This window comes from Muscardinus avellanarius (assembly GCF_963383645.1).
Source record: "Muscardinus avellanarius genome assembly, chromosome: 14".
Lineage (NCBI taxonomy): Eukaryota > Metazoa > Chordata > Mammalia > Rodentia > Gliridae > Muscardinus > Muscardinus avellanarius.
The window spans coordinates 21,813,805-21,839,084 of record NC_137800.1 but is presented as its reverse complement, the minus strand read 5'-3'; the positions used below and the strand labels follow the sequence as shown (position 1 = coordinate 21,839,084).

Below are 25,280 nucleotides of genomic sequence, written 5' to 3'. Positions count from 1 at the left end.
TGTTCACAGCTGGAGACTTTGTATTCCTGTGTCAAACAAAGAAAGTTCAAGTCAGCAACCCGGAAACCTTGTGGTACCACGTGTGTTACGAGCCTGACTTATCTCTCTCTCCAATACGGCCTTGCAAGAACATTGATGTTTTACCATAGAGCTTGAAAACATAGTCTGAGCCCAATCTCATTCCATAGAAAACAAAAAAAATCTGGGATTTTTTTTTTTTTTTTAAGCACATCAAATTGTCTTCAAGTCCTAGAATCCAAAAAATAAAAATAAAAACCCTAAGGTGACTTTTCATCCTCTCCACTTCTCTCTTGAGACAGAGGTACAGGGGAGGAGAGAAAAGAAAAAAGTAAAGGCTATGTATTCCAAATCTGTGGATGAAGATAAAATGCAAAAAGCACTGATTCTTCCTGTCGGTATGAGCTGATGCGGGGTGGTGCTGCTCTCTGGAAGGCCAACAGTATATGTGGCAAACAGCTGCAGAATGTTATCAAATACATAATGGGAAAAATGGCACCATGTTCTTTTACCCATAATAAACCACTGTTTCACAGGAGCCTGCTCCTTAACTCTGCAGCCATTAGGAGCCCACCTCTTTAAAGGAACAAACACTCCAGTAAAAATTTTGGTTAATAACACACAGGCAAAACCAAAAACCCATCAACAAACATCCTGTGGTATTTACCTATAGTTTCTCTCCTACAAAGTACAACAAAGACAAAGCAAGCTGTTATAAAATATTCCCTATTTAATAGTAAATGAGAGCTCGTGTGTGTGTGTGTGTGTGTGTGTGTGTGTGTGTGTGTGTGTATGGTTCTAGGGATTGAACCCAGGGACATTCTACCTCTGAGCTATACTCCCAGTCCCCCTTTCTTTTTAAGAAACAGGGTCTTGCTAGATTGCTAAGGCTGATCCTCCTGTCTCAGCCTCCCAAGTACTGGAATTACAGGCATGAGTCACCATGCCTAACTTATATAGGAGCCAATTTTAACTAGTTTTTTTTCCCTTAAAGAAGATACTTGGCCTTTAGAAAATTGTTTGTTGGTTGGCTAAACTGTGAATAAACATCACAAAGTGTTTTGTTTACTGTTAATCACTTTAAGAATTAGCATTCCCCCCCAGAAGGGCATATATGACAAATGAAAAGGCTTTTAGGATTTTAAAGTTCTGAGTATTCACCAATGTCAGAATTAAATTCAAGCTTGTAAATAAAGGACAAGAAAAATCACATTTTAGTATCTGTTCACCCGATATTAAATAAAAATTGATACTGATCATAGCATTTAGAGTTAGCCGATGGAAGTAAAGACAGTTACACAGTTAAAGGAAGAGCAGAAGAAAACAGACACAGAGAAAGACAGAAAGAAAGGTGAAAGTTTAACCTTTTGACCGTCCAGAGGACTCCCTACCGAGGCATGCGGAGACCCAACATCCTGTAATGGCAGAAACAAAGGAGTGAAGGCTACATGTAGAAATAAGAAGCAGCAAGATTTCTAGCTTCTCGAAATGAAACTTTTATGCTGCCACTATTTAACACAGAAACTTTCAGGTTTTGAAGAATGACCCATTTCATTTATTTTTATTTTTTGTTAATACTAGGGATTGAATCCAGGGGCATCCTACCTCTAAGCTACACTCCCAACCCTAATTTATTTTATATTTTGAACAGGGTCTCACTATGTTGCAGAGGGCCTCGCTAAGTTGCTGAATTTGGCCGTAAACCTGCAATCCTCCTTTCTCAGCTTCCCAAGGCAGGGATTACAGGCATTTAATCCTGTATTATATATGCCCCCTAGGAAGACATATTCCCTAATCAGTAGGAGAAAGAGCTTAGTTTACATGTTTTTAAAAAATTTTTAATATTATTTTGTTTTGGTGGTACTGGGGGTGGAACCCAGGGCTTTATACCTCCAGGCTATACTCCCAGACCTATTTTATACTTTATTTGGAAACAGGGTGTCACTAAGTTGCTGAGAGCCTCACTCAGTAGCTGAGGCTGGCTTCGAACCTGTGCAGTCCTCCTGTCTCATATCCCCAAGTGCTGGGATTACAGGCGTGCACCACCATGCCTGGCTTACTTTACATGTTTTTAAAACTTTTTTCTTTTTTAAATAAGCTTGAGTCTATACCTGGAAACTTTAAACACAGGCAATAGCTATTATAAAATTATAAAGCAGCTTATATCAGCTTCAAGGAGTTATCATCATCATCATCATCATCAGCAGCATCATTATTGTTATAATTATTATGTTAGTGGTAGCACAGGAATAAAAATAGCATTGATTAATGCTTAATAACTATATATGTGGAAGAAGATAAAGACAGTCTCTTCTGTACGTAGATATTTTACTTTGGCTAGATATGAAGGACATAATGGGAATTATTTACTAGCTTATTTCAAATAATGTCAGTTAAAATGTGTTTCTCCACATGAAACTATTTTGTGCTACAGCGCAAGACAGGAGAAGCAGAAAGACAGTCAAAAGGAAAAATAAATTGATCAATAAGAAGATAAAAACCACGAGTATCACTGATGGAAATACTATTAATCATTTAATAGCGTCTGCCGTATCGTTTTTGCTCAGTTGATACTAGCTGCGATTTGACAGTTGATATTAACGCTACTGTTCTGTGGCTCAGCCACAAAGACAAAAGGGATCCCAGGAACAGTGTCCATAGAGAGCGAGGGAGAAGGAACAGGACAGTTATTTCTGTGAGGCCAGAGCACACAGTACCTGGTTAGCTGACTCTTCCTCTGGCTCCTGCATATTGAAGACAGTAGCACTCTCAGCACCCAGGAGCCGGCGAGCCATTCTTTCTTCGTATGTTAACCGCTAAACAAGGGTATTCACAAAAACACATGGTTAGAAAAACAGAATCACCACACAGTGTGTATACTGCCTCACAGAAAGGAGCAAAAGCATGACATGAGTCTTGACATCTATGGAATGTCTCTCTTCAGCGCAGCTCACGGTACGCAAAGGAGGCTGCTCCCCACGCTAGCTTTATTCTGCCTTTCGCCTCCCCGCTGGGCCTCCTGGTCCAGCCTGGTGTTGGGAGATGAACAAGAGAACTAATCTCGGAAGCCACCAACTGATCTGGCACATGTTTAAAGTGAGCGGTAAGTAGAGAGGTAGAGACCACATAGAGAAGATGGGTTATTTGCGTTATTCTTACCCCTTTATGAAAAACATACAGAAAAAGGAAGAATGACTTAAAGGAAATATATTTTCAAACCCATTCATAGACTTCAGGACAGCTGAGTAAGCTCCGAGGCCAACACAGAAGGAGAACAGACTGATGAGTAAGAAGAGGGAAAGAACAGGCACCACGGAAGTAATTCCACCAGGCACTGCACACTCGCCAGGGGCTGCAAGTGGAGTCCTCCACCAGCCGACGGCTAGGGTCTGCTCTGCTTTGGGGGTCTCAGCCCTAAGGGCACTTCCTGGCCTGCCGTGTAATGTAAGTGAGCTGAGGCAAGTATAAGAATCCACAAAGAGTGACTGCACAGGGCCAAGTTAGCAGGAGGATTATGAAAGATATTTGCCAGAGCTAACATCCATAATTACGATTCAGCTCAGAAGCAAACTGCTTGCCTATCAGGATGAAAATAGTAGTGTTTTTGCACCTGGAAATCAACACTGTGGAGTCCACCAAAACTGTTCTGCTCTGCCGCTCTTACTCCTAAGAAACGCCTGCGCTTTTGTTCTGTCATTTGAGTGATTCTTGCACATGGGTGTTGGTTCTAAAAAGCCTTAGAATTACGGGTCTGGGAGGAACTTTCAGAGAACACCTGCCCCCTCAGGAGCACTTCACAAACAGGGCTTTGATTAGGAGTAGGGAATGCTTAGGAGGTCAGAATCTAAAAAATATAAGATGTTATTTCAGATTAACCTCTAAAATTCTGAATAGACAGCAAATTCTATTGGAAATTCTCTAGTCAGGAAAATATGTTGGGTAAATTTACAATTTCCAGTAATTGCTGGTTTTTGTCCCAGCTGAAACCGGGAAGTGAAACAAGTCAAGTGCCAATGAGCCCTAAATTTCAGATTGTTTCATTTAGTAAAGAAAGGGCAGGGACAGGAGAGCCTGAGGTGTGTGTATGAGTGTCTGAGGCAGGCAGTGGTTCAGTCCAGCATCCTGCTCCAGAAATAATAAATTCTCTCAAGTCTAGTGTGTGTGTGTGTGTGTGTGTGTGTGTGTGTGTAACCCAGGGACATTCTACCTCTGAGCTACACCTCCAGCCCTATTTTTCATTCTTTATTTTTGAAACAGGGTCTCACTAAGTTGTGGAGGGCTTCACTAAGTAGCTGAGGCTGTCTGGAAACCATGATCCTCCAGTGAATGCTGGGATTACAAGCATGCACCACCATGCCCAGCTTTTTATTTTTTTGAAACGGTATCACTGAGTTGCGAAGGGCCTCACTAAATAGCTGAGGCTGTCCACGAACCGTGATCCTTCAGTCCCAGCCTCCCGAACGTTGGGATTACATCAAGTCTATTTTTCAAATTCAATTAATTCAGTTTTCAAAGAGAGTTTAAATATTTGATCTCTTACAAAGCCTTCGTAATGATCTCATGAAGAACTGTATCAGCATCAGTGGGAGGCTTGGTGTGATTTCTATACTGTTGCTTATAGGCAGAAATAGCAATTGGATATCTGATCTATTATCAGAATGCACCTGCTACCATGAGAAGCCAAATTTACATCAATTTTTTTTTTCCAAAATCACTATGGCATGTGGAAATACGTGCCCTTTACTACAGATGCCCCAAATAAGTAACAGAATATTATGCAACATTAGAAAAAGGTTGTTGCGAACCCCATTTTCTTAAAAGGAAAATCTTATTTTCCAAGTCCTTTTAAGTTCTCAAGTGTGGCTATCTAGTGGAACCCATTGTGAATGTCATTCACTGCCAAATAGATGAGTATAAATTATACTAATATATGAAAAATATATAAAATATTTAAGAGGTAAGGAAAAAATAGAAATGTATTTAATATGATTGAATAGTAGCTTATAAGTCATGCGCAGTGGTGCAATCCCTGCAATCTCAGTACTTAGGAGACTGAGAAAGAGGATCACAGGTTAGAGGCTGGCTTCAGCAACTCAGACCTCGTCTGTCTCAAAATAAAAATAAAAAGTGTTGGGGGTATACCTCAGAGGGGGGAATGCCCCTGGGCTCAATCCCTAGTAACACACACACACACACACACACACACACACACACACACACACACACACGGTTTAGAAGCCTTACTTTTAACCAAGAGAATCTTAGTTCATAGGAATATTTAAATAAACAACCAAAAAGAAAAGGAGGAGGAGGAAGAGCAGGAGGGAGGGAAAGCTGGAGAGATGCCTTTACCTGGCTTGAAAAAGTTGCCCAAAGTACTTATTTTAATCTTTCTAAGATTTTACTTGACAGAGCCAGGGAACACTTCCAGAGTACGTACATTACACATGCAATCATTTATTTCAGGAAGAAAATACTTTCCTTTTTTGAAGCTCTTTTATACTCAGTGAAATGAGTAACTAACACAAAACTCACTAGAGAATTTTAATTTTCTTTAATCAGATTAAGATGCCCTTATAATTAAAATCAGCTTTTAACACTCCTCCTCCATTCTTCACCTCTCCTGTCAAACATGGTCTGTCTTTCAAACATGGTCTGTCTTTACATTTTTGTTGATCAATGTTTAATAATATTTACAGACAACACAGTTGTCTGATTTTATATAATTTTATATGAAGATTTCATATGAAGGGGCCCTTTTTCTTCTACTACTTAAACGCCAAGAAAATTTTCTGGTGATTTCCTATGATACAGCTACCAAAGACTCCTCATCTCTGTCTGGGAAATATTGTTTGCTAGACTTAAAATCCTCTGATGTGGTAAGAAAAGAGTGAACAAGAGAAGATGGCGACCGAGAAAAGCGGGGCTTAAGAGCCCCGCTAACAACAAATCTCCATTACCACAAAATCAGCGTCTTTCATAGCCAGAAAACACCATCACCAGTGAAACAAAAAATCACCAGGCTCCAGAGAGAAAGCGGACTGAGAACAGAGCCACAGAGGAGATAACCAGCCTTGCGCCCGAGGACGCGGCAGACGCGGCGGCAGACGCGGCAGCAGCACCATACTGCCGGCGGCACCAGCGAATTCACGGGACGGCTACAGCAAGCCGAGGTGAGCCACTGCGGAACAGCCAGGCGGGATTTCTCCGCGCAGAGAGCATCTAAAGCTCCCAGTGGCCGAGCTCAGCACACGCTGCAGGGATTCAGAAGAAATCAAAATCAAGAAGAAAAACGCCAGCCCCATAGCCGAGGGCATAGCAGCGGCGCCATATTGCCACCGGCGGCAGCAGCAGAAAATTCACCGAATCCAGTATAGCTACATCTGCGTACTCAAGAACAGTGAGTAAAATTGCGGGCCACAGAGGAGAAATCCCAGTACTGTACTCACTGGGACTTGACCCAGTGGGGGAGGGGCGGTGGCAGAGATATCACACCATAGGAGAACATGCAACCTGGCACCCCCCACAGTCTAAAGCAGCCTCTATCGACTCTCTGGGTCGGAGACTCTGTGATAAAACCCAGTAAAGGAGTAGTGGGGTCCGAGATACTACTGACTCGAGATCCAGAACACCTTAAGGGAAGTCATAGTGACCCAAGGGAAGAACCCAGAGAAGGCACAAACTTCCCAAATCATGGGAAAGAGGAATAATACTGGAACAATCAATGCCCACAACCCCACAACATCAGAACCCGATAAAACAGAAAATCAGAGATTTCTAGAAGATCAAATCAGGAAAATAACTGTAGAATAATAGAGGTGCTTCGAAAAGAACTCAGAGAGAGCCAAAAAGAGATAAAGGATGCAATTAATGAAGTAAAGGCCTCAATTCAAAGCACAAACAACCGATTAGAACACATGGAGAACAGAATCTCGCTCTTAGAAGATGATCATTCCAAAAATGAACTCATAGTTTCTAATCTAGAAAAAAATATCCGACAACAGGAATCTGATATTGAAGAAATATGGGCCCATTTTAAGAGAGCTAACCTAAGAATAATTGGAATAGAGGAGGGAAAAGAAAGTGAAACCAAAGGGATCAACAATCTCTTCAAAGAAGTAATAGCAGAAAATTTTCCAAACATAGAGCAAGAGGTTGATACACAGATCCAGGAAACTTATAGAACTCCCTTTAGACAGGATCGGAGAAGAGGATCCCCACGCCACAAAATTGTCAAAATGACCGATGTGGAAGCCAAGCAGAGAATCTTAAAGGCAACAAAAACAAAGGGCCAAGTGACATTCAGAGGCAAACCAATTAGAATCACTCCAGACTTCCCAAACCAAGTCATGAGAGCCAGAAGGGCTTGGAGTAACATATTCCAAACTCTGAAAGAAAACAACTTCCAGCCAAAAATTTCCTACCCAGCAAAACTTTCTATCAAATTAGATGGAAAAATAAGAAGCTTCCATGACAAACAGAAACTGAAGGAATTTATGTCTTCAAAACCAGCACTAGAGAAAATACTCAAAGAGATTAACTACAAAGAAGAAATAGGTAACACACACCAGAACCAGAGAAACAAGAGTTTCCATCCAACAGACAATTAAGATTGGTTATCTGTGGAGATTCATTATTTATGTTAGTCTTTTGCCTATCTCTAAATGGTATTGTTTGCCTTTATTGTTGTTAAATTTTAGGATTTCTAGTTGGAATATTAATATACCTTCAGATATAGCAATTGGAAATATTTTATCCCATTCTATTAGTAACTGTTAACTCTGTTTACACTGTCTTTGGATATACAATTTTTTTTTTATTATTTAGGGAGTCTGTATACTCCTCTGTTGCCTGTGCCATTGAAATCATAACCAAGAAATCACTGCCAATTTCAATGTTGTGAGGTTTTATGACCCAGATTTTCTCCTAAAAGTTTATAGTCTTAAGATTTATATTTAGGTCTATTATCTATTTTGAGTTAATATTTGTATATGGGATTAGGTAAGGGTCCAATTTTATTCTTTTCCATGTAATTATTATTTTTTAACAATATTTAGTTAAAAGATTATCATTTCCACCACCAAATGTTCGTGGAAACCTTGTCAAAAATAACTTGACAATATAGGGAAGAATTTAGCTCTAGGCTTTTATTTAACTCCAATGGTTTATATATCTGCCTTTAGAATAGTACTACACTGTTTCAATTATTGTAGCTTTATATGGTTTGAAATCAGAAAATATATATCTTCTAGCTTTGTTCTTTTTCAAGATCATTTTGGGTACCTAGACTCCATATTCCATATTAGGATAGATTTTTTTCTGAAAAATAAATATATAAATATATGATAGTTTCACCTAAAAAAACAGAAAAAAATATTCTCTGGTAAGAAAGAAAGCAAAAAGAAATATTGAAATGTTATCTTTAAGTCATCAAAAGCTTGGTATCAGACAAATGAAACTGTTATGTGAGATTATCATTTTGATTTTAGATAAATTGCCATAATACTAGATGTCAACTACTAAGCCAAGCATGGGAGGAAGGGATAGGGAGAGAATGGGGTGGGGATTGGGTGGGGGCTGACTGGGAAAAGTGTGCATGTATGTCTACAAAAGTATGTATCCTACTATGATGTATGAATACAGTGCACCAATAAAAAAAAAAAAAAAAAAGAGTGAACAAGAAACTGATGAGTCCAGTGGAGGAAAGACCACTTATATTTGCCACCAGATTTATATATGGACTCTAAAATTCCATAACCTTTTATAAGGCATAATTATTTTTTCCTCAGGTTTAGTTATCTTGCTCTGACAAACTAGAACAAGCTTATGGAACAGATGTTACCCTCTCAGATTACTGAGTTGCTCAATATCTAGTCTGGTGGAATAGGACTGAACTTCAGCAATGGTCTCTCTATATATCAAAGTTATCCTTTGGGCAGAAGCAGTACATGCCATCAAATCCAAATTCTCCCCCTGCTTTTTTAATTCCAAGTCACTGCCTCTAGGTATAAACTATTTCAAGAGTATACATTTTCCCCTACCTCCTGCACACCCACCTAGCCAAAATGGAGGTGCTGGGGTTCCTGGGAACCCTTCTACCTCCGGGCTACACTCCCAGACCTATTTTATACTTTTTTATTTAGAAACAGGGTCTCTTAAGCCAGCGCGGCTGGCTTCGAAGCTGCGCCATCCTCCTGTCTCCACCTCCCAAGTGCGGGGATTACAAGCGTGCGCCACCACGCCCGGCCCTTTTTTTTTTTTTTTTTTTTTTAATAACATAAGCATCATTACTCTTTTGTTGGACTGTGTGTGTGTGTGTGTGTGTGTGTGTGTGTGTGTGTGAGAGAGAGAGAGAGAGAGAGAGAGAGAGAGAGAGAGAGAGAGAGACTGACTTGGAATTGGACCTAGAACCAAATCATTCTACCTCTGAGCTTTATCCTCAGCCCAGTTTTTATTTTTGCTTTGAAGCAGGGTCTAATATGTTGCTGAGAATCTCAATTTGCTGTTGAGGCGCTCTTTGCACCTGGGATGCTCTTGCCTCTGCCTCCCAAGTACTGGGACTACAGGCATCCTCTACCACGCTTGGCTCATTTGTTGTATCCTTAGTCCTAACATCTGTCCTTCTTCTTTTCTCTCCAACTCACAAAAAGGAATGTTGAGGTTCAGTGTTAATGAGATAATTTTGTGGGCAAATCTTAAGAACTTAAGCCTAAGGGAAGAGATCTATGACGTGGCTAGCTAATATTCCAGGTCCACTCCCCGAAGCTATCTCCGTACCGGCTGGCCATTGTTGAGAAGGTCCTCCTTGAAGCGAAGTTTTCGTTCCAGGTCTTGAATGACAGCATCCTTTGTGCCCTGAATCTCCTCATCAGAGGCTATTCGAGCTGTTCTACTGGCCTTCTTTGGAAAGCCCCTGCAAGACAGAGCACAAGGTTGTACAGTCAGTTGTCAGGCACCTAAAGCCAATCCAAACATTCAAGTCCAACAAAGAGACAGTACAGTGTCCCAATACGTCGAACCCACTCTAATTCTTCTTTTTTAATGCTGCATATATTGCAACTAATATAACAAGAACCATAAAAACTGGTTTCAGTAGTTCAGGAAGCACTAGTTGGAACCAATTTTTAGAGAAGGTTCAAATACCTCAGGGAAGTGTGCCTCAGTGGTTAGATAAATGCTGAGGATAGGGAAGACCTATATTTTAGTCCTGGGAAAGTAACAATGTAAAGTGAATTAAAAATACAGTTTACAATCAGATCTAGGTTTAAAATCGGACTCTACTTTGGATTACGCTTATAATCTTGGGCAGATTTTTTAAAGTCTCCTAAAAAACAAGTCATAAAAATACATACTACATATGAATGTTGAGGATTTGAAAAAGGACATATTGTTTTAATCTTTTATTCAGTTTTCTAGTGCTTCATAATTCATTTTACTCAACAACAGTACCTAACTCATTCTAAGCAAATATAAATTGAGTATCCTTTATCTGAAATGCTTGGAACCAAAGGGTTTTAGATTTTGGAATATTTGCGTATGCATGACAGAGTATCTTGGGAGTGGGTCCCATGTCTAAACATGGAAGTCATTATGTTGTATATGCACTAAACACATATGATCTGGAAGTAATTTTCTGTGATATTTTTCATGCCTGCCTTTTGACTGAGACCCATCAGATAGTCTCAGGTTCAGAACTTCCCACTCTGGCATCAAGTAATGTTTAAAGTGTTTTAAAGTTGGGGGCAATTCAGACTTTGGATTTTCAGATTAGGGATGTTCAACCTAAACTAACTGTTACTCTTCTCTCCCATTCATTTATATCATATTTGATTAGAGGAAGCCAGTGTTTTATGATAACTTTTCTTTTCTTTTTTAATATGAGAGGGCTCTGGGAGATGCGTAGGTCTTACTATGCCTGGCAAACGTTAAGCTTCCTAAACTGCTGGAAGGGGATAGGTGACATCACAGGATCTCTCTTCTTAAAATTGGCAACAATGGCTTGAACTGCATGCACCAGGGTCGCTGGGACCACACGCTTGACAGGTGTGGAATCACTGTTGTTGGCGCCTTCATCAAGTGGCTTCCTATTTCTTCCTACCCTCCGACAGGGCAGTGGACAGAGATTAGTGGGAAGAAAATACCCTGTGATGGAGAAATGACCCACTGCTGCCCATATCGACAAGGCTGAGTTTCAAAAGATACAAGCCACAGAAGAAAACATTTAATGCTTCTACTTAGAAACAATGCAAAACTCAAGAGCGTATTGCTAGGGCATCAGTTTTCAAAGAATACAGACCAGCAGCATCAGTGTGATCCTTAGGAGGCAGCTGCAGATGTGTCAGCTCACACCAGACTTATTAAACAAAACATTCTGGGTTGATATCCAGCCATCTGTATTTTTACAAGTCCTCTAGGTGATTCTGATATATATGAAAGTCTGAGAGACAAGCTTAGAGAAACATGCACAAATAATAAAACTCTGAAGAGAAGTAAAAGAATGATTAACTCAGAAATTCAGGTTGGGTGTGGTGGCACATGCCTTTAATCCAAGCCCTTGGGAGGCAGGAGGATCTTAAGTTTGAGGCCAGTCTTAGCAGCTTAACAAGACTCTCAACAACGTGGTAAGAGTAAGTTTCAAAACAAAAAGTAAAATAAAGCTTGGATATAGTTCAGAGAAAGAACACCCCTAGGTTTAATTTCCAGTACAAAAAAAAAAAAAAAAAAGGAAAGAAAGAAAGAAAGAAAGAACAAACTTCAGGCTAGTGGTTCCTTTTGAGTAGAGAACAACTGATACAACTAGAAAAGGTTACACAGGGATTTCAAAGTACTAGAAAAGGGTAGGAGTTTCATTTTATTAATAATACTTCATACATATGGAGATAGTAATGATACTATATATCTCATGAAAGGATATTTCTGCATTTTTTTAAAAGAAGGTTGACTTCAAATATGTCACAGCACCATGTGCCCGACGATGCAGATGAGGTGGAAGGCACGGTATGGATGTGCACTGACATTTCCCAACTCTTGGGCTTTCACCACTTCACTTAACAGTGATGCAAACAAAACAATCACTAAATACGCAAGTAGAAAACATGAAGATCCTTGAATGGAGGCAGGAATGAGAGGGTGAGGTGCTTTTGTAAAAAAAAAAAAAAAAAAAAATCAAGGCCGGGCATGGTGGCGCACACTTCTAATCCCCGCGCTTGGGAGGCAGAGACAGGAGGATGGTGCAGGTTCGAAGCCAGCCTTGCTGGCTTAAGAGTCCCTGTTTCCAAATAAAAAGTATAAAAATAGGTCTGGGGGTGTAGCCTGGAGATAGAAGGGCTTCCAGGAACCCCAGTACCACACACACACACACACACACACACACACACACACACACACATCACATCTCTAAAAAGATATACATAGAGATACAAGATATACATAGAGCCAGGTGCGGTAGTGCACACCTGTAATCCCAGTACTTTGGAGGCTAAGATGGGAGGATCATAGGAGTCACAGTCAGCAATGTAGTGAGGCCCTCAACAACTTAGTGAGACCCTATCTCAAATTAAAAAGTAAAATAGGGCTAGGGTGTAGCTCAGAAGTAGAATGCTCCTGGGCTGAATTCCTAGTACTACCACAAAGATAAACAGATGAACAAACAAACAAATAAAATAAAGAGTGAGGGAGTCAGAGGGAGAGAGAGAGGGGGGGGGAGAGCGCATATGCTAGGCAGGCATAGGAAGAAATCGCTTTCTTTCATAGTTACCACTGTCACATCCACTTCATAACCACAAGAGAACCCATAACCTGCCAGTGATGACAGATTAGAAAGACTGAGAGCTCTCGGGTCCCTGTGTTAACCTGCCATGAACCGCCCTACCCCAGCCTTGTTTTTAAAGTCATTAAACCCTATGTATTTAAACTACGTGTGGTTGAGTCTTCTGATATTTGTACTGGAAAACACCCGAGCTGATAAAATCTGCTCTCTCCAGTCCATCCTTTTGAGTCACTTGCCACAACTGTAGTTCAAATGAGAGCACACTCAAGTTAGACACTGAAGAAACTAAAGAAAACATTGTGGCACCCTGTGTTTTTAATGTCAAAGAAATAGCCAGTCAGCTTTAAACCATATCCTCACTGGGAAATGATCTGATCCAGTTAGGGTGCTGGGCAAGGCGCCTGGGTCATGTTGATAAGAGCCACAGGAATTGTATGATTCATAATCTGTCTTTTGTACCATGCAGTCCTTTAACAAAAAATCTGTGCACGGTTTGCTGCCTTCCTGTACCTGTGCCTCCCTTCTGACTCTTTTTCCCAGGATATGTCATCAGCCATGTCTCCCTGAAAAGAACATCCCTAGGTCTAACGTCTTAGTGATTTTCCTGCCATGTCTGTCTTCTTCATAGCATCTCTCACACTCTTTTATTATGTGTTCTTAAATGGTCTCTGTCTCTCTCGCTCTTTTATTTATCCCAAAGCTTGTTAACAGATACTCAGATATTTCTGCAGGGAGTGAGTAGACATGCTGTCTTTCTCCACTTCTGGACTCTCTCTTCTTTCCTCCCCACTCAAGGAAACTTGTGTCACCGCCACATGAAATCAGATCTCATGGGAAAAGTCAGACTTGGGACAAACAAACATCACAAGAATTTGGAAGTAAAGTTTTGTCTTGCTTTTAAACTACCACCCTACATCTGAGAAATTGAAGGGCTAGGGTTGGAAGGCACCAGAAAGATAACATTGAAGATAGCTAGTTCTCTGTCGCATCAGATAGTGCTGTACACACAGTTTCCCATTATTACTCTAAGCCCGAACAACATAACCCAGTGTACGGCTATGTGAGGATGAGCCTTTGATGACAGAAGGCAGCGCTGCTTCTGCGGGCAGACTACAGTGAGAGCTGTGTTCTCAGCACGAATGAGAATAGCGGGGTAAGAAGGTGACTGGCAAGGCAGAACAGGCCATCAAAAAAGTAAAAGCAGAGAACTGGTGTTTTAAAGTCAGTCCCAATGGTCTTGGGCAAGTCAAAAGACACCTACAATTGTCCTCTTGCGTGAAAAACATGTGTTTTCATTATGCTTGACATTTTTAGGGGACTCAGAACAACTACTGTGGGTTATTTAATGGAGAAGTCATTTATCTTGGGTTGGGTTTCTGCAACCCAAGTGTTTTATCATTTCAAAGAATACAGTTAAGATTAGTCTTTGACCCAAATTAAAAACCCTGATCATACAGTTTTTAACAATCAGTTCCCTAGATATATCAATATTCCCAGCATTACAAGAACATTTACATATTTTCTCTTTTTTGCTTATTTTTAAGGCATTTTCCTTTAGTTGAAGAATTCAAGGTATTCATGTTTCTTTGGTTCTGAAGAATTAGCACTGCAATAAAAATCGATCCATTGAAAATTTAAAATTCTGTGCATAAAAATGAAAAAAAGAGCATCACCACTGTAGCATCGACATTATCTTATGTGAGATTGCAAAGACAACGAAATCCTAAAGGATAGTCGTTCATTGCCGGCAAATTCATAATAAAGCTGGGGAAGACATTAAGAAACAAACCATGTGGCACTGAGATTAGATACAATGGAGTAAGAGAAATAGAAAACGGCGCTGGCTAGATGACAGAGGACTGTGTGAAAGAAGTACTTATATAAGGTGGACACTGAGAGGTGAGGATGCTAAGTAGCAAGGCGTTAGGGGAAAGGAATCCAGAGTCAGCATGATAAAGGCACCAGTGAGAATCCTGGCGGTGGTGGTTTTAACCACTGAAGACTTCCAGGACTTGGGCCAGTTCCCTCATGACTACCTGCCTTGGTTTCCACATTTGTAAGACATGGGTGTTAGGAGCAAGTGCCTCAGAACTACTGAGAATTCTCCATGAGCTGTGCCTGTCACGCACTCACAACAGTGCCTGGCCTCGCTGGAGAGGGCGGCCCCCAGAGTCCATGGGAGTGAATCACAGGGACTAGGATGGCCAAGGAAACGGGATGAATGAGGGAAAGACCGTAAAAAGATGCTGAGAATTCTTGACCAGAGTTTCCAAGAATGTGCACACTGCCCTGATTGCTTGCCTTTCCAGTGCTCAGTTCTGCCTTAGGTGCTGGTTATACAATGTTGAACAAAACTATGTCACAATACCTTTAAAAAGTCATAGTCTATGGGGTTGGGGAGAGATTGGAAGGAAGGACTTATCAGGAGGTGGAAAGAGACAGGTGTGAGTAAATGCTGCATCAGACAGGAAGTCAGTCAGACCTCTAGGGAGGCAATGCCACAGCACAAGCGGTAAGCCACAGGAAGTCGCTGGTGTGCAAAGACCCGCAGAGGTCCCAGAGTGGCCAGAGTGAGCCTGCCAGAGCCTCGGGGAAAGAGGTCCATTTGCAAGAAGATGGAAGGAACTAGAGAACATTATGTTAAGTGAGATTAGTCGAGAACAGAAAGAGAAGGGACATATGTTCTCTCTAATATGTTCAAGCTAGGGAGTAGTGGTAATACCAGAGGGATTCCAGATGATGGAGGGGAAATCTCAGCAAAGCTTGAACGGAAGGATAGGAGAGGAAGAAAGCTGAGGTTGTTCAATGGAGGAGCTACATACGAATATGTGTAATAGCATAAATACAACATGATTAACCTAGACATTCTCTATTGGGGCGGGGAGGGAAAGGCAGGGGGAAGGGCATGAAGCACAATGTAAATGTACACCACTCTCAATATGTTCCACTTATAAAAAATAAAATAAAATAAAATAAAATACGGTACTGCTCACACGTATAGCACTTGGAGTTAGGGTTAGAGTTTCAAAGTGGAGTACGTGGGAAGGGGAGACACCGGGCAAGAAAAGGAGTGACAAGTTTTTTGAGGCAGCAGGCAACGGTGTGTGTTTTCCTATAAAACCGATTCTGTGCTGGAGTTTAATGTAAGGAGCCCCCTCCGGCACTTGCTTTTGATAAACGAAGAGCAGCGACTCATCAGGAAATAAAAGAGTATCCGGTGACAAAGGGATGCTCTCTCTTCGTGATGGTTTGTATAATTAAAAATAAAAAAAACGTATTCAAAGTAATTATCATGGAAACCAAATCTCTTCGCAGAAATCTCTACTCAGGACAAACCTAAAACAGTAAAGACTGTGTAGAGGCTCCCACACTCAGCCTCCAGTGTACACACACTCAGCCCACTGTGCGAAAACATTTCTGGTCTGTTTACTCTGGCTTTAACAATAAGTCACTTTATCATTGCCATCTTAAAAAAATATTCATGTGGTTGGGGTAAAAACATTTAAAACATACACAAGCATCTGGAAGGTAAAATCTTCCAGATTCAACCACCACCAAACCCCTGGAGGCCTTTTTTTTTCTTTTCTTTTGGCTACTGAGTAATCTTGAATATATCTTTCTCTTGATATATTATTCTAGGTCAATTCTGTCAGTATATTTCATAAACTCAAATCTCCCGAGTACAACATTGATTTAAGAGATCAAGTGCCTGTCTCACAACCAGAGAATTTCTTAAACCTACTAAAGTCCTTCTCTTTTCTTCAAACTCAGTGCATTTGAGGGTGGTAACCTAATTCCACTAAAATTTAAAAGGAAAAAGAGTGAGCAAACTCACTAGTATGATGGCATTTAGGTATCCCTTATATTCAAGAATGTAATATGTTCATGAATATATGAAATAGCTTAAGGTAGACACTCAGTTTTTATATATCAATTCTATTTCTAATTAAATTTTATTACAAAGCTAATGTGGCTAAAATATTAAAAATAGGTAGCCTGGCTCTTATTAACATATTCTAATGTTAAGTCCTCTTCACATTACTTTTTGTGAAGAATAAAAGGACAGAGGTCCACGGGCCACACTAACTCGTTCACTGCAGAACTCAGTGCAAAGCCATCTGCTACTGGGCCGACAGTTCCACAGACCATCACCCAGCCACTGTGGACCCTGGGGGCCTTCCCTACTAATCTCCTGGGAAATACCTGCCCAGGACAGAATACAACGTTTTGCGGATTCATTTAAGATACTGGACCCTAACCAGCCCATAACAAGATCCTGGGCAACCCTCTAGGTCTCTGCTGTCTGGTGGACAGCAAGCCTCCACCTGTCTGTTTTTTTGACCAATAATATGACAGGAATAACGAGGCATCACCTTTTGTCTCTTGGGCTCTTTTTTACTGGTTGCTGTTCAACCACAGTCTTGACTTGAAAACTGCCTCAAACACCTTGCACAATTGAAATGAAAAAGTACAACTAAATCTGCTACCAACATTTCCTTAAGATTCAGGAGATTCTGTTTCATTGCTTCTGCAACAGTTTTCTTTAATCAAGAGATAGTAGACATCAGATTCGTTAGAGATCAGCAGAGGCAATACATTCAAGGCTGTCACACAGGACCCTCTGCCCAGGCTTATTCCCAAACCATGGGAAATCCCTTCCTTTCTTGAGTGTGGATCGGTGACAGTGCTCTTCACCTACCTCTTTCTTATAAGTTAGGGAAAAAGAGGGACACGACACTGAGATTGTAAAGAGCTGAGTTCCTACAGAATAAAATAAATGCTCTTATCGACACATGCTTTTGGTGACAAAGACGGGATAATATTTTAAGTCCTACTTATATAAATGAGGCAGTTAAGAGACACCGTGGCTATATGGACCTCCCTTAGGAGAACAGATTCTAACACTGTGACGGTAGGCAAAAGACACAGAGCTTATTAGGATCTCTGTGATGGATCTGATTTGAGCCCCAATTCAGACCTGCTGTTGCTGCTCAGAGACAGCAATGATGCCCTGTGCCTGGGTAACACTGCCCAATCCCGATTGCCGCCACCTCTGAGGACCAATTTCCTGTGTGGAAAAACAGGATTACAGCAGTGCGAGCTCTCCAGCTCTCAAGGGAGAGAGAAGACACTTGAACTGAATGTGCAGAAGCTCCCCAGACCACAGGCGGCCGCCAACCGCACGCTGCGGCTGCGAGCCTGCGGGAGGCTGGGTCTGGCCTTCGTGGCTTTGTGGTTTATCCCTCACTTCCTTGGCTTCTGCTTCCTGCCTTCGCCTCCGCTGCCCAGACATCTGAGGAACAGACTCTTATCTGCACAGACTATTCAGAAACTTAGTGCATCCCAACCTCCACATTAAAACACAACCAGGCTGAGCACAAGAACCGAGTAAAACAGAAGGAATGCAATAAAGAACGACTGCAGAGAAACAGAATAACACAGAAGGCAGACAGCTGGTAACTCAGAAAGCTGAGTATCCAAAAGTGATAGTTAAGATTTTGGTAAAAGACAGAGGGAGGAAAAAAAAAAAAAACTCTTAACGAATCTCTATTCTGTTGAGTTGTTTGTAATCAATCTATTTGCTGGCACCTGACACAATCTGACAAGTTTGGCAGCTTCTGTAAGTTCAAGATGCTGAACAGTCCTATCAGCCCTGAAAGGGACACTGTATCTTTGGAAGGTTATTTGGATAATAGCAGCATTTTTGCTTTTAATTCAGACTGCAAATAATGGATCCTTTAGTGTGCCGGGGGATAAAATGTTTGAAAAGGCACACATGCATCAAGCCAAAAGAATGAATTTGTCAAGCCTCTGTGACTTAGCAACAGGAAAATTCCTGCAAGGCAAGAAAGAGGGTAACCACATACTAATGGCTTTTGGGGCCAGCATAAAGCTAAAAATCTGCAGATTTTTAGTGGCCTGGTAGAGCCACTTAGCTTTGGTGTCGCAGAGCTTGACTGTTTTTTGGTAGAGTTTTCCACAGCCACAAATCAGCATGACTTCTCCATTAATTTCTAAGAAATGTCAAGAACTACTGGACTCTTTTGTGGTAACAATTTAAAAGAGAGAGAGAGAGAGAGAGAGAGAGAGAGAGAGAGAGAGAGAGAGAGTTAGTTTACTAGGTAGGGACTAAACCCGGAAGCATTCTACCTCTGAGCTACACTAACCCAGCATTCTACCTCTGAGCTATACCTCTAGCCTTTATATTGAAGCCAGGTGTATTCTACCTCTGCAGCTACATTCCCAGCCCTATTTTTATTTATTTATTTTTAAATTTTGAAACTAAGTTGCAGAGGGCCTCTAAATTGCTAACACTGGCCTTAAACCTGTTCTCCTCCTGTCTCAGCCTCTTAAGTACTGAGATAACAGACATGTGCCACCACATTCAGCTAATTTACAACTATTTTGGTTTGATATAATGAGTGGTTGTGATAGACTGTGATAAGAGGCAAGTGTGCCTGTTACTCGGGGTAGGCCCTTACAACTGATATCTTCTTAAGAGGACTTCAAAGCAATGACCTGACCAGAATTAAGCACTGTTTCTACTTAAGACAATTAAAGGTATTGACTGCTATATCTTTGAAAGACTAGTCCTTGATCAAATTCTATATGAAAAGTATTAGAACAGACTATATGGTACCTTTCTTCCTAGGAAGCCAGATTTGGTACCATTTTAGTGGGAGAAGTGTCAGGCAAAAAATTTCCACTCTGAATTTCTCTAATAGTTAGCTTCTTTGTAGAAAGACAATGCTTCTTCTTCTTCTTTATTTTTATTTTTATTTTAGCTAAATAAAGCTCAAAGGAAAAAGCTGTTAGGAAAGGCCAAGTTTTTCCTCAGGCAAACTCTCTGACTCAACTGCCAATAGAAGCCCACTATCAGATTACTATACACATTCTGCAACTTTATTTACATATTCACTCAAACAGTGCTTTTTCCAATAAAGACTCACAAAGAAGCCAGACTTTAAAAATAGATTCATGTAATCACCATTTAGAAAGTGCCCAGCAAAACAAGACTAACTGATGCCGGGCGTGGTGGGGCACGCTTGTAATCCCCGCGCTTGGGAGGCAGAGACAGGAGGATCGCGCAGGTTCGTAGCCAGCCATGCTGGTTTAAGAGACCCTGTTTCAAAAATATAAAATAGGTCTGGGAGTGTAGCCCGGAGGTAGAAGGGCTTCCAGGAACCCCAGTACCACCAAAACAAAAAACAAAAAACAAAAAAACAAACAAAAAAAAAAAAAACAACAAGACTAACTGAAACTCCCTGATAAGTCGACTAGTCCGGATAAGAAATGAGTGTCCTTAATGTGGCATTAGGACTCCCAGCAACAGAAAACTTTATATATGAATGAAAACTTGAGATTTAAGGTCTTCTCGATTTTATTCTTCCATAGGATTCTCTCTTATTGGGCTCCTGGTAAATTCTGAAGGAGAATTTCAGCAGGAGTTGTTGAGATGCAGTAGTAGCTTGACCTTTGTTAACACTCATTTTTGAATTCTTTGGTAAAATAAGTACGTGCTAGCTCTTACTTGTCTTACTCTTCCACAAAACGTGACACACAGTTGTTGAGATACGCTTCTTTTGAAGGTTTTACTGCACTCTTGTGGATTTCATCTTATTTATCTTCAATTTTCTAGTTTAAAGAGTTCATATCTAGCCAGAAGTTAACTTGTGTACCTGTAGTCCCCACTCAGGAGGCTGAGGCTAGAGGGTTACCAGATACCAGGAGTTTGGAGTCTACCTTGGCAGCAGAGCGAGACCCCATCTCAACAAACAGGAAAGCTCACAGGGTTGCCATTGTGAGTTTAGTAGAAACTAATGTTAGGTAATCTACAAATATTAAAAATGACAGAAGCTATACAGTCTACCTAGAGAATACTGTCGCCAGAGATGGAACGAGTGCCATCTTCTCTCAGTAGACTGCACACCTTCCTTTATTTGCACCCAAATATAAAGACATTTATGACTTTCCTCTTCTATTTAATTATTAATGTATGCACAAGCTTCTTAGTTCTATTTAGGTTTTTCTAAAACACTTAGGTGTACACTTAATAACCAAACCCCTCCATATCTACTGTAATACTGAGCTGAAATACTAAGATAATTGATGGCGAGAGAGTATGAATTTCGGATTAAGACAGAGGTTCAAATCTCAGCTCAGTGGTCATGTGACTGTGGACAAATTGCGTAACTACTGGACTCCTCGGTTGTTTAAGTGGGACAGTGTTACCGCTTAGCAGTGGTGTAGCAAATGAAATAATATATGTGAGCTGCTTAGCACCATGCTCCCCAAGTAGGAGCTAAGGCCACCCTGGTCATAACCATTACCAGCACGGCAGAGATTCTGGATAGTTCCGGATGTTTTTTAAGTCAGAGGAGGGCTGATCTGAGTAATGGGAAGGTAGCTATAACGTAGGATTGGCTTGGTAAAGCTGCTACGACGATTTAAGAGTGGAGGGCGGGAAACCTACAAGGCTTTACATTGGGGCGCAGGCACAAGTGGGCGGAGCTCAGGGGCGAGTGGGCGGGGCGCAGGCGCAGAAGAGCGGCAGGTGGGCCGCGCAGGCGCAGGCGCGCCCGCAGGTGGGCGGCTGGGGGCGGGGTCACTCACGCGGGGGTGACGCCCCTGGGCAGCCCCAGGGCGTTGACGGCCACGGGCGGCGGCTGCGAGGGCAGCAGGGCGCTGAGGAAGGCGGCGGGCGTCTGGCCGGGGCCGAAGCGCGCGGGCGAGGGGCAGTGCGGGCCCGGGGCCGCGCTGGGCAGCGGCGGCGGCGGCGGCGGCAGCGGGAACACGTCGGGCACCGCGAAGGCGGCGGCGGGGCTGAAGGCCGGGGGCGGCGGCGGCGGCGGCGAGGGCGACGCGGGGCCCCAGGGCGCCTCGGGGTCGGCGCCGAAGGGCGGCCCGCGGCCGGGCGGCCGGGGCGTGGGCGACAGCGGCGACGGCAGGCTGGAGGAGCTGGGGCTGGAGGCCGGCGTGCCGTGGCCCGACGCGGGCCCCAGGTTCTGCGCGGCGATGAACTGCTTGGGGCGCGCGTAGTTGAAGGAGCCGGAGGACTGCATGGCGGAGGCGGCGCGGGAGGCCAGCGCGCTCATGGGCTCCGGGGCGGCGGGCGCCGCGCAGGCCGCGAGCTCGGGGAAGGCGGGCGGCGGCGGGAAGGGCGGCGACGGGGGCGCGCTGCGCCGGCTGGCCTCCTGCTCCAGGCGGACCTGGTTCTGCAGCTGCTGGAGTTTCAGGGGGTCCCTGGGCGGAGAGAGAAGAGAGGAGACGTCGTCAGAGAGGGAGCCAGGAGGGCCGAGCATCCCGGGCTGACCTGGAGCATCCTGGGGACCGCACCCGAGGGCTGAGCTCGCCGGTGAGCGCCAAGGGGCCCCGCGAGCGAGGCGCCCTTGTTACCCAGAACTAAATCTGGGCAAGGCGCTAAACCGATTAAATATGAAGGGTAAGTTCAATCTAAGTTTTATATAAGATGATGCAAACCAGTTAACTGATGAAACTTCGGTCCGACCGCCCCACAAGAGCCATAGTTTAACAGCCATTAAGAGAAAAACTCTTGAAATGAGTTCTCAGTGCAGCCGTTTTTTAAAAAAAGAATTTTACTGGAATGAGAAAGTTAACCTCTTGACTGAAGTTAGTTTTGTAGATTTAGGTTAGCCCAGTTTGCCTACTTTTGTGATGCAAACTGTCTTCAATTAATACCACAGGCTCATTTTTCCTTTCTTAAGATTTACTTTATTTTCTACATTTGTTCTCTAGAAAAGTCTTTATGCAAGATTTTATTAGTAAACTCAGATTTGCCAATTACTTACGAAAACCTTAATACACAGTGATAGCGTTTGCCACAGCTCAAACACATAAAAACAAGCGACATCAGTCTTTAACACGTAGGCATCAGATAACCCAGTAAACAAGTTAATTTTATAATATCGTAGATTTAAATTTCCAAATATTTTCCATTGATGACATTGAATTTTCATCTTTGAAATGAAGTCAATTACAAGTAGCTTGTAATTATCCAAAATCTCACTTTTACTCAAAAACTTTTCTGTTCAAAGTGTCCTGGAAACAGACCAATGGTTGTCAAAAGAAACTTCAACAGAAGGTGGCACTCTAGCAAGCAAGTAAAATGAACAATTTTGTAAAAAGGCACCTCACTTTAAATCTTAAAAAAAAAAAACTTTTGTATCTGTAGGCATTTAGTCTTCAAAAATAAAGCTTTCAGAAACTCAAAACAATAAAGGGAATTGAAGCTGCTAATACAAAGTACAAGATTTTGGTTTTTTAATCAAGTCTCATCACGAAACATCAAGTTCTAAACTCCTTCCTGGGTCTTTTATTCTCTTCTGTAAGTAACCAGTACAATGATTACACTTAAGTCCGTGAAAAGACAGAGATGCTTTCTCGTGAACTGAAACAAAGAGAAAATGGCTCTATATTCTTAATCTGTCTCAAGCGTCAAAGATTCTTCACAACAAAGGACTTTGTGGGGTCCTACTGAACTTAATTTGAGCATTTTAAAAGCAGCCACACCACTGGTGAATCCTTCCAGATGGCTGTGTGGTTTGGGTAGACTGCCCAGCACATGTGCTTCTGCTTCTGCATTTAGAACTAGCCTTGGAATAGAACTCATAAAAACCACCCACCAGCTCTAAACCCCATTATCCAGCACCCTCATTCTGAATCCCCAAATGCTAATGCCTGATCACCCTGCCTTCACTATTTTTCATATTTCCTAGCTGTGACATCGTGCCTGCTACTCCTGAAATCCTCTCTTCAGCTGCTGGACCTGGATTAGAAGCAGTCTGAAGGATCTCCTCTAGGGCGCTGCTCCCCTATTCTCTGCTAGCCCCAGTTCACAATGGCCAGATACAGCTGAGTTTTAAGTGTGGCCTATCATAAGCAGATAGCCATGCAGTGAGGCTGTGTGGAGGCTGCTACCTGCACTTTATCATGCTGTGCCCAGAGGATCCCTCTGCCTCAGGAGTGGAGTGTGACTCCCGAGATGCTGGTCTTCAAGAAAGCCAAGGCCTTCGCTATGCTGGTTCTAATTTTCTCTATGGGGTCAGCCACTCATCCAAGCAATAAAAAGTACCAAATTATATAACCTGAGTGGTGTTAACTTTTTCTACGGTGAGACTTCAAGAAATTGTTAAGTAGCATTTTACAAGAAATGAATAAGCATTCTTGTGATTTGCCAGTATATAGTTCAGTGGAGAACTTTGCTAGGGCTTCTATTCTCCCACATTTCAGAGGCTCAGAACTGGAAAAGAATGTAATATGCAGTGGAAGGGGAAGGATGAGCAAAAGGACTTAAATTGAATCTTCAAGTATCTGACTTGAGTTCTCTACAGGTGAGATTTTAAACACTTAATGGATTTGACACCTGATTCTGAGCTGCTATGCAAATTTTAAATCATTTTCTCAATCCTCATTAAGTTATTTTTATAAAAACTGATTCTCACAGACATAAAAAGGCAACAAGAACAGAAGGTACAAGAAAGTACAGATTGCTTATGGCCTTTGGAAATTACATAAAAGTTATTTGCCATAAAAATTAATCACTTCTTTTGTTTCCCCATTTTTTCAGGCTGTCCTTTCTCTGAAAATGAAACTGAGCCAAATCTTTTAGAAACACAGCGTTAAAGGATGAAGAGTTAGGTTGGGAGTTCTAAATAACCCTAGTCACAAGTGAACTTTTTTTTGCTACTTTTTTTGAAAAACGAATCCTTCAAACTCCTCCAAGTTCCTCCCCCCCTTCTCACCACACCCCCCCAGTTCAAAAAGTCTTAAGAAATTCTTCCACCATTATTAATTCTCCAATTCTAAGTTTCAATACTTAAAGAAATGAAACCATGCAGAATCTCCCCCCCCCCCTTGCATTCTGTACCTGTCACAGGCCACTTACACATGGGAAGAGTTAAGTAACATGCTCAGGGTCACAGAGCAAGCTACCTGCAGAGCTGGGTTGGAACCTGCCTGCCCCCAAGGTTTTTTTTTTTTTTTTTTTTTGTGGGTCTGGGGGTGGGACCCAGGGGCATCTGACCTCCTAGCTATACCCCCTGCCCTGTTTTTTATTCTTTATTTTGAAACAGGGTCTCAATAAGTTGCGGAGTACCTCACTTAGTAGCTGAGGCTGTCCACTGTGATCCTCAGGTCTCAACCTCCCGAATGCTGGGATTATAAGTGTGTGCCACCATGGCTGGCTCAAGGTTCTTTTTTGCTGGTATGTATTCAATGTGATTTTTTTTTAAAACAAAATTCTGTGGTCATATTTTCCTCCTAAGTGCTTTATTTACTTTTATGTGGCAGCCATGACATCTTGGGCCATTAAGATCTGAAAAACCAATTAAGGATTTAAATATTTACATTTTTAAGAATATATGAGTTCAAATTTTATTCTTTTTTAGAGTGAAATGGTACAGAGATGAGAAAGTCTTCGTCGCTCAGGAAGAAATATGCAAATATAACTTGAAAATCAAGCTCCCTCCTCACC

At 42.0% G+C, this 25,280-nt stretch overlaps 1 protein-coding gene across 1 annotated transcript in view; it reads right to left on the bottom strand.

Annotated features, from left to right (window-relative positions):
• Window positions 1–25,280, bottom strand: part of PALLD (palladin, cytoskeletal associated protein) — a gene marked incomplete at its 3' end in the record, with an annotated part of 424,215 nt that overhangs the window by 23,981 nt on the left and 374,954 nt on the right. The window contains exons 11-14 of the mRNA XM_080710225.1: window positions 21,401–22,030; window positions 9,796–9,931; window positions 2,736–2,834; window positions 1,383–1,433 (exon numbers count right to left, since the gene is read on the bottom strand). Of these exons, the coding sequence (XP_080566351.1) occupies window positions 1,383–1,433; window positions 2,736–2,834; window positions 9,796–9,931; window positions 21,401–22,030 (916 nt within the window). The remainder of the gene's footprint in view (window positions 1–1,382; window positions 1,434–2,735; window positions 2,835–9,795; window positions 9,932–21,400; window positions 22,031–25,280) is intronic.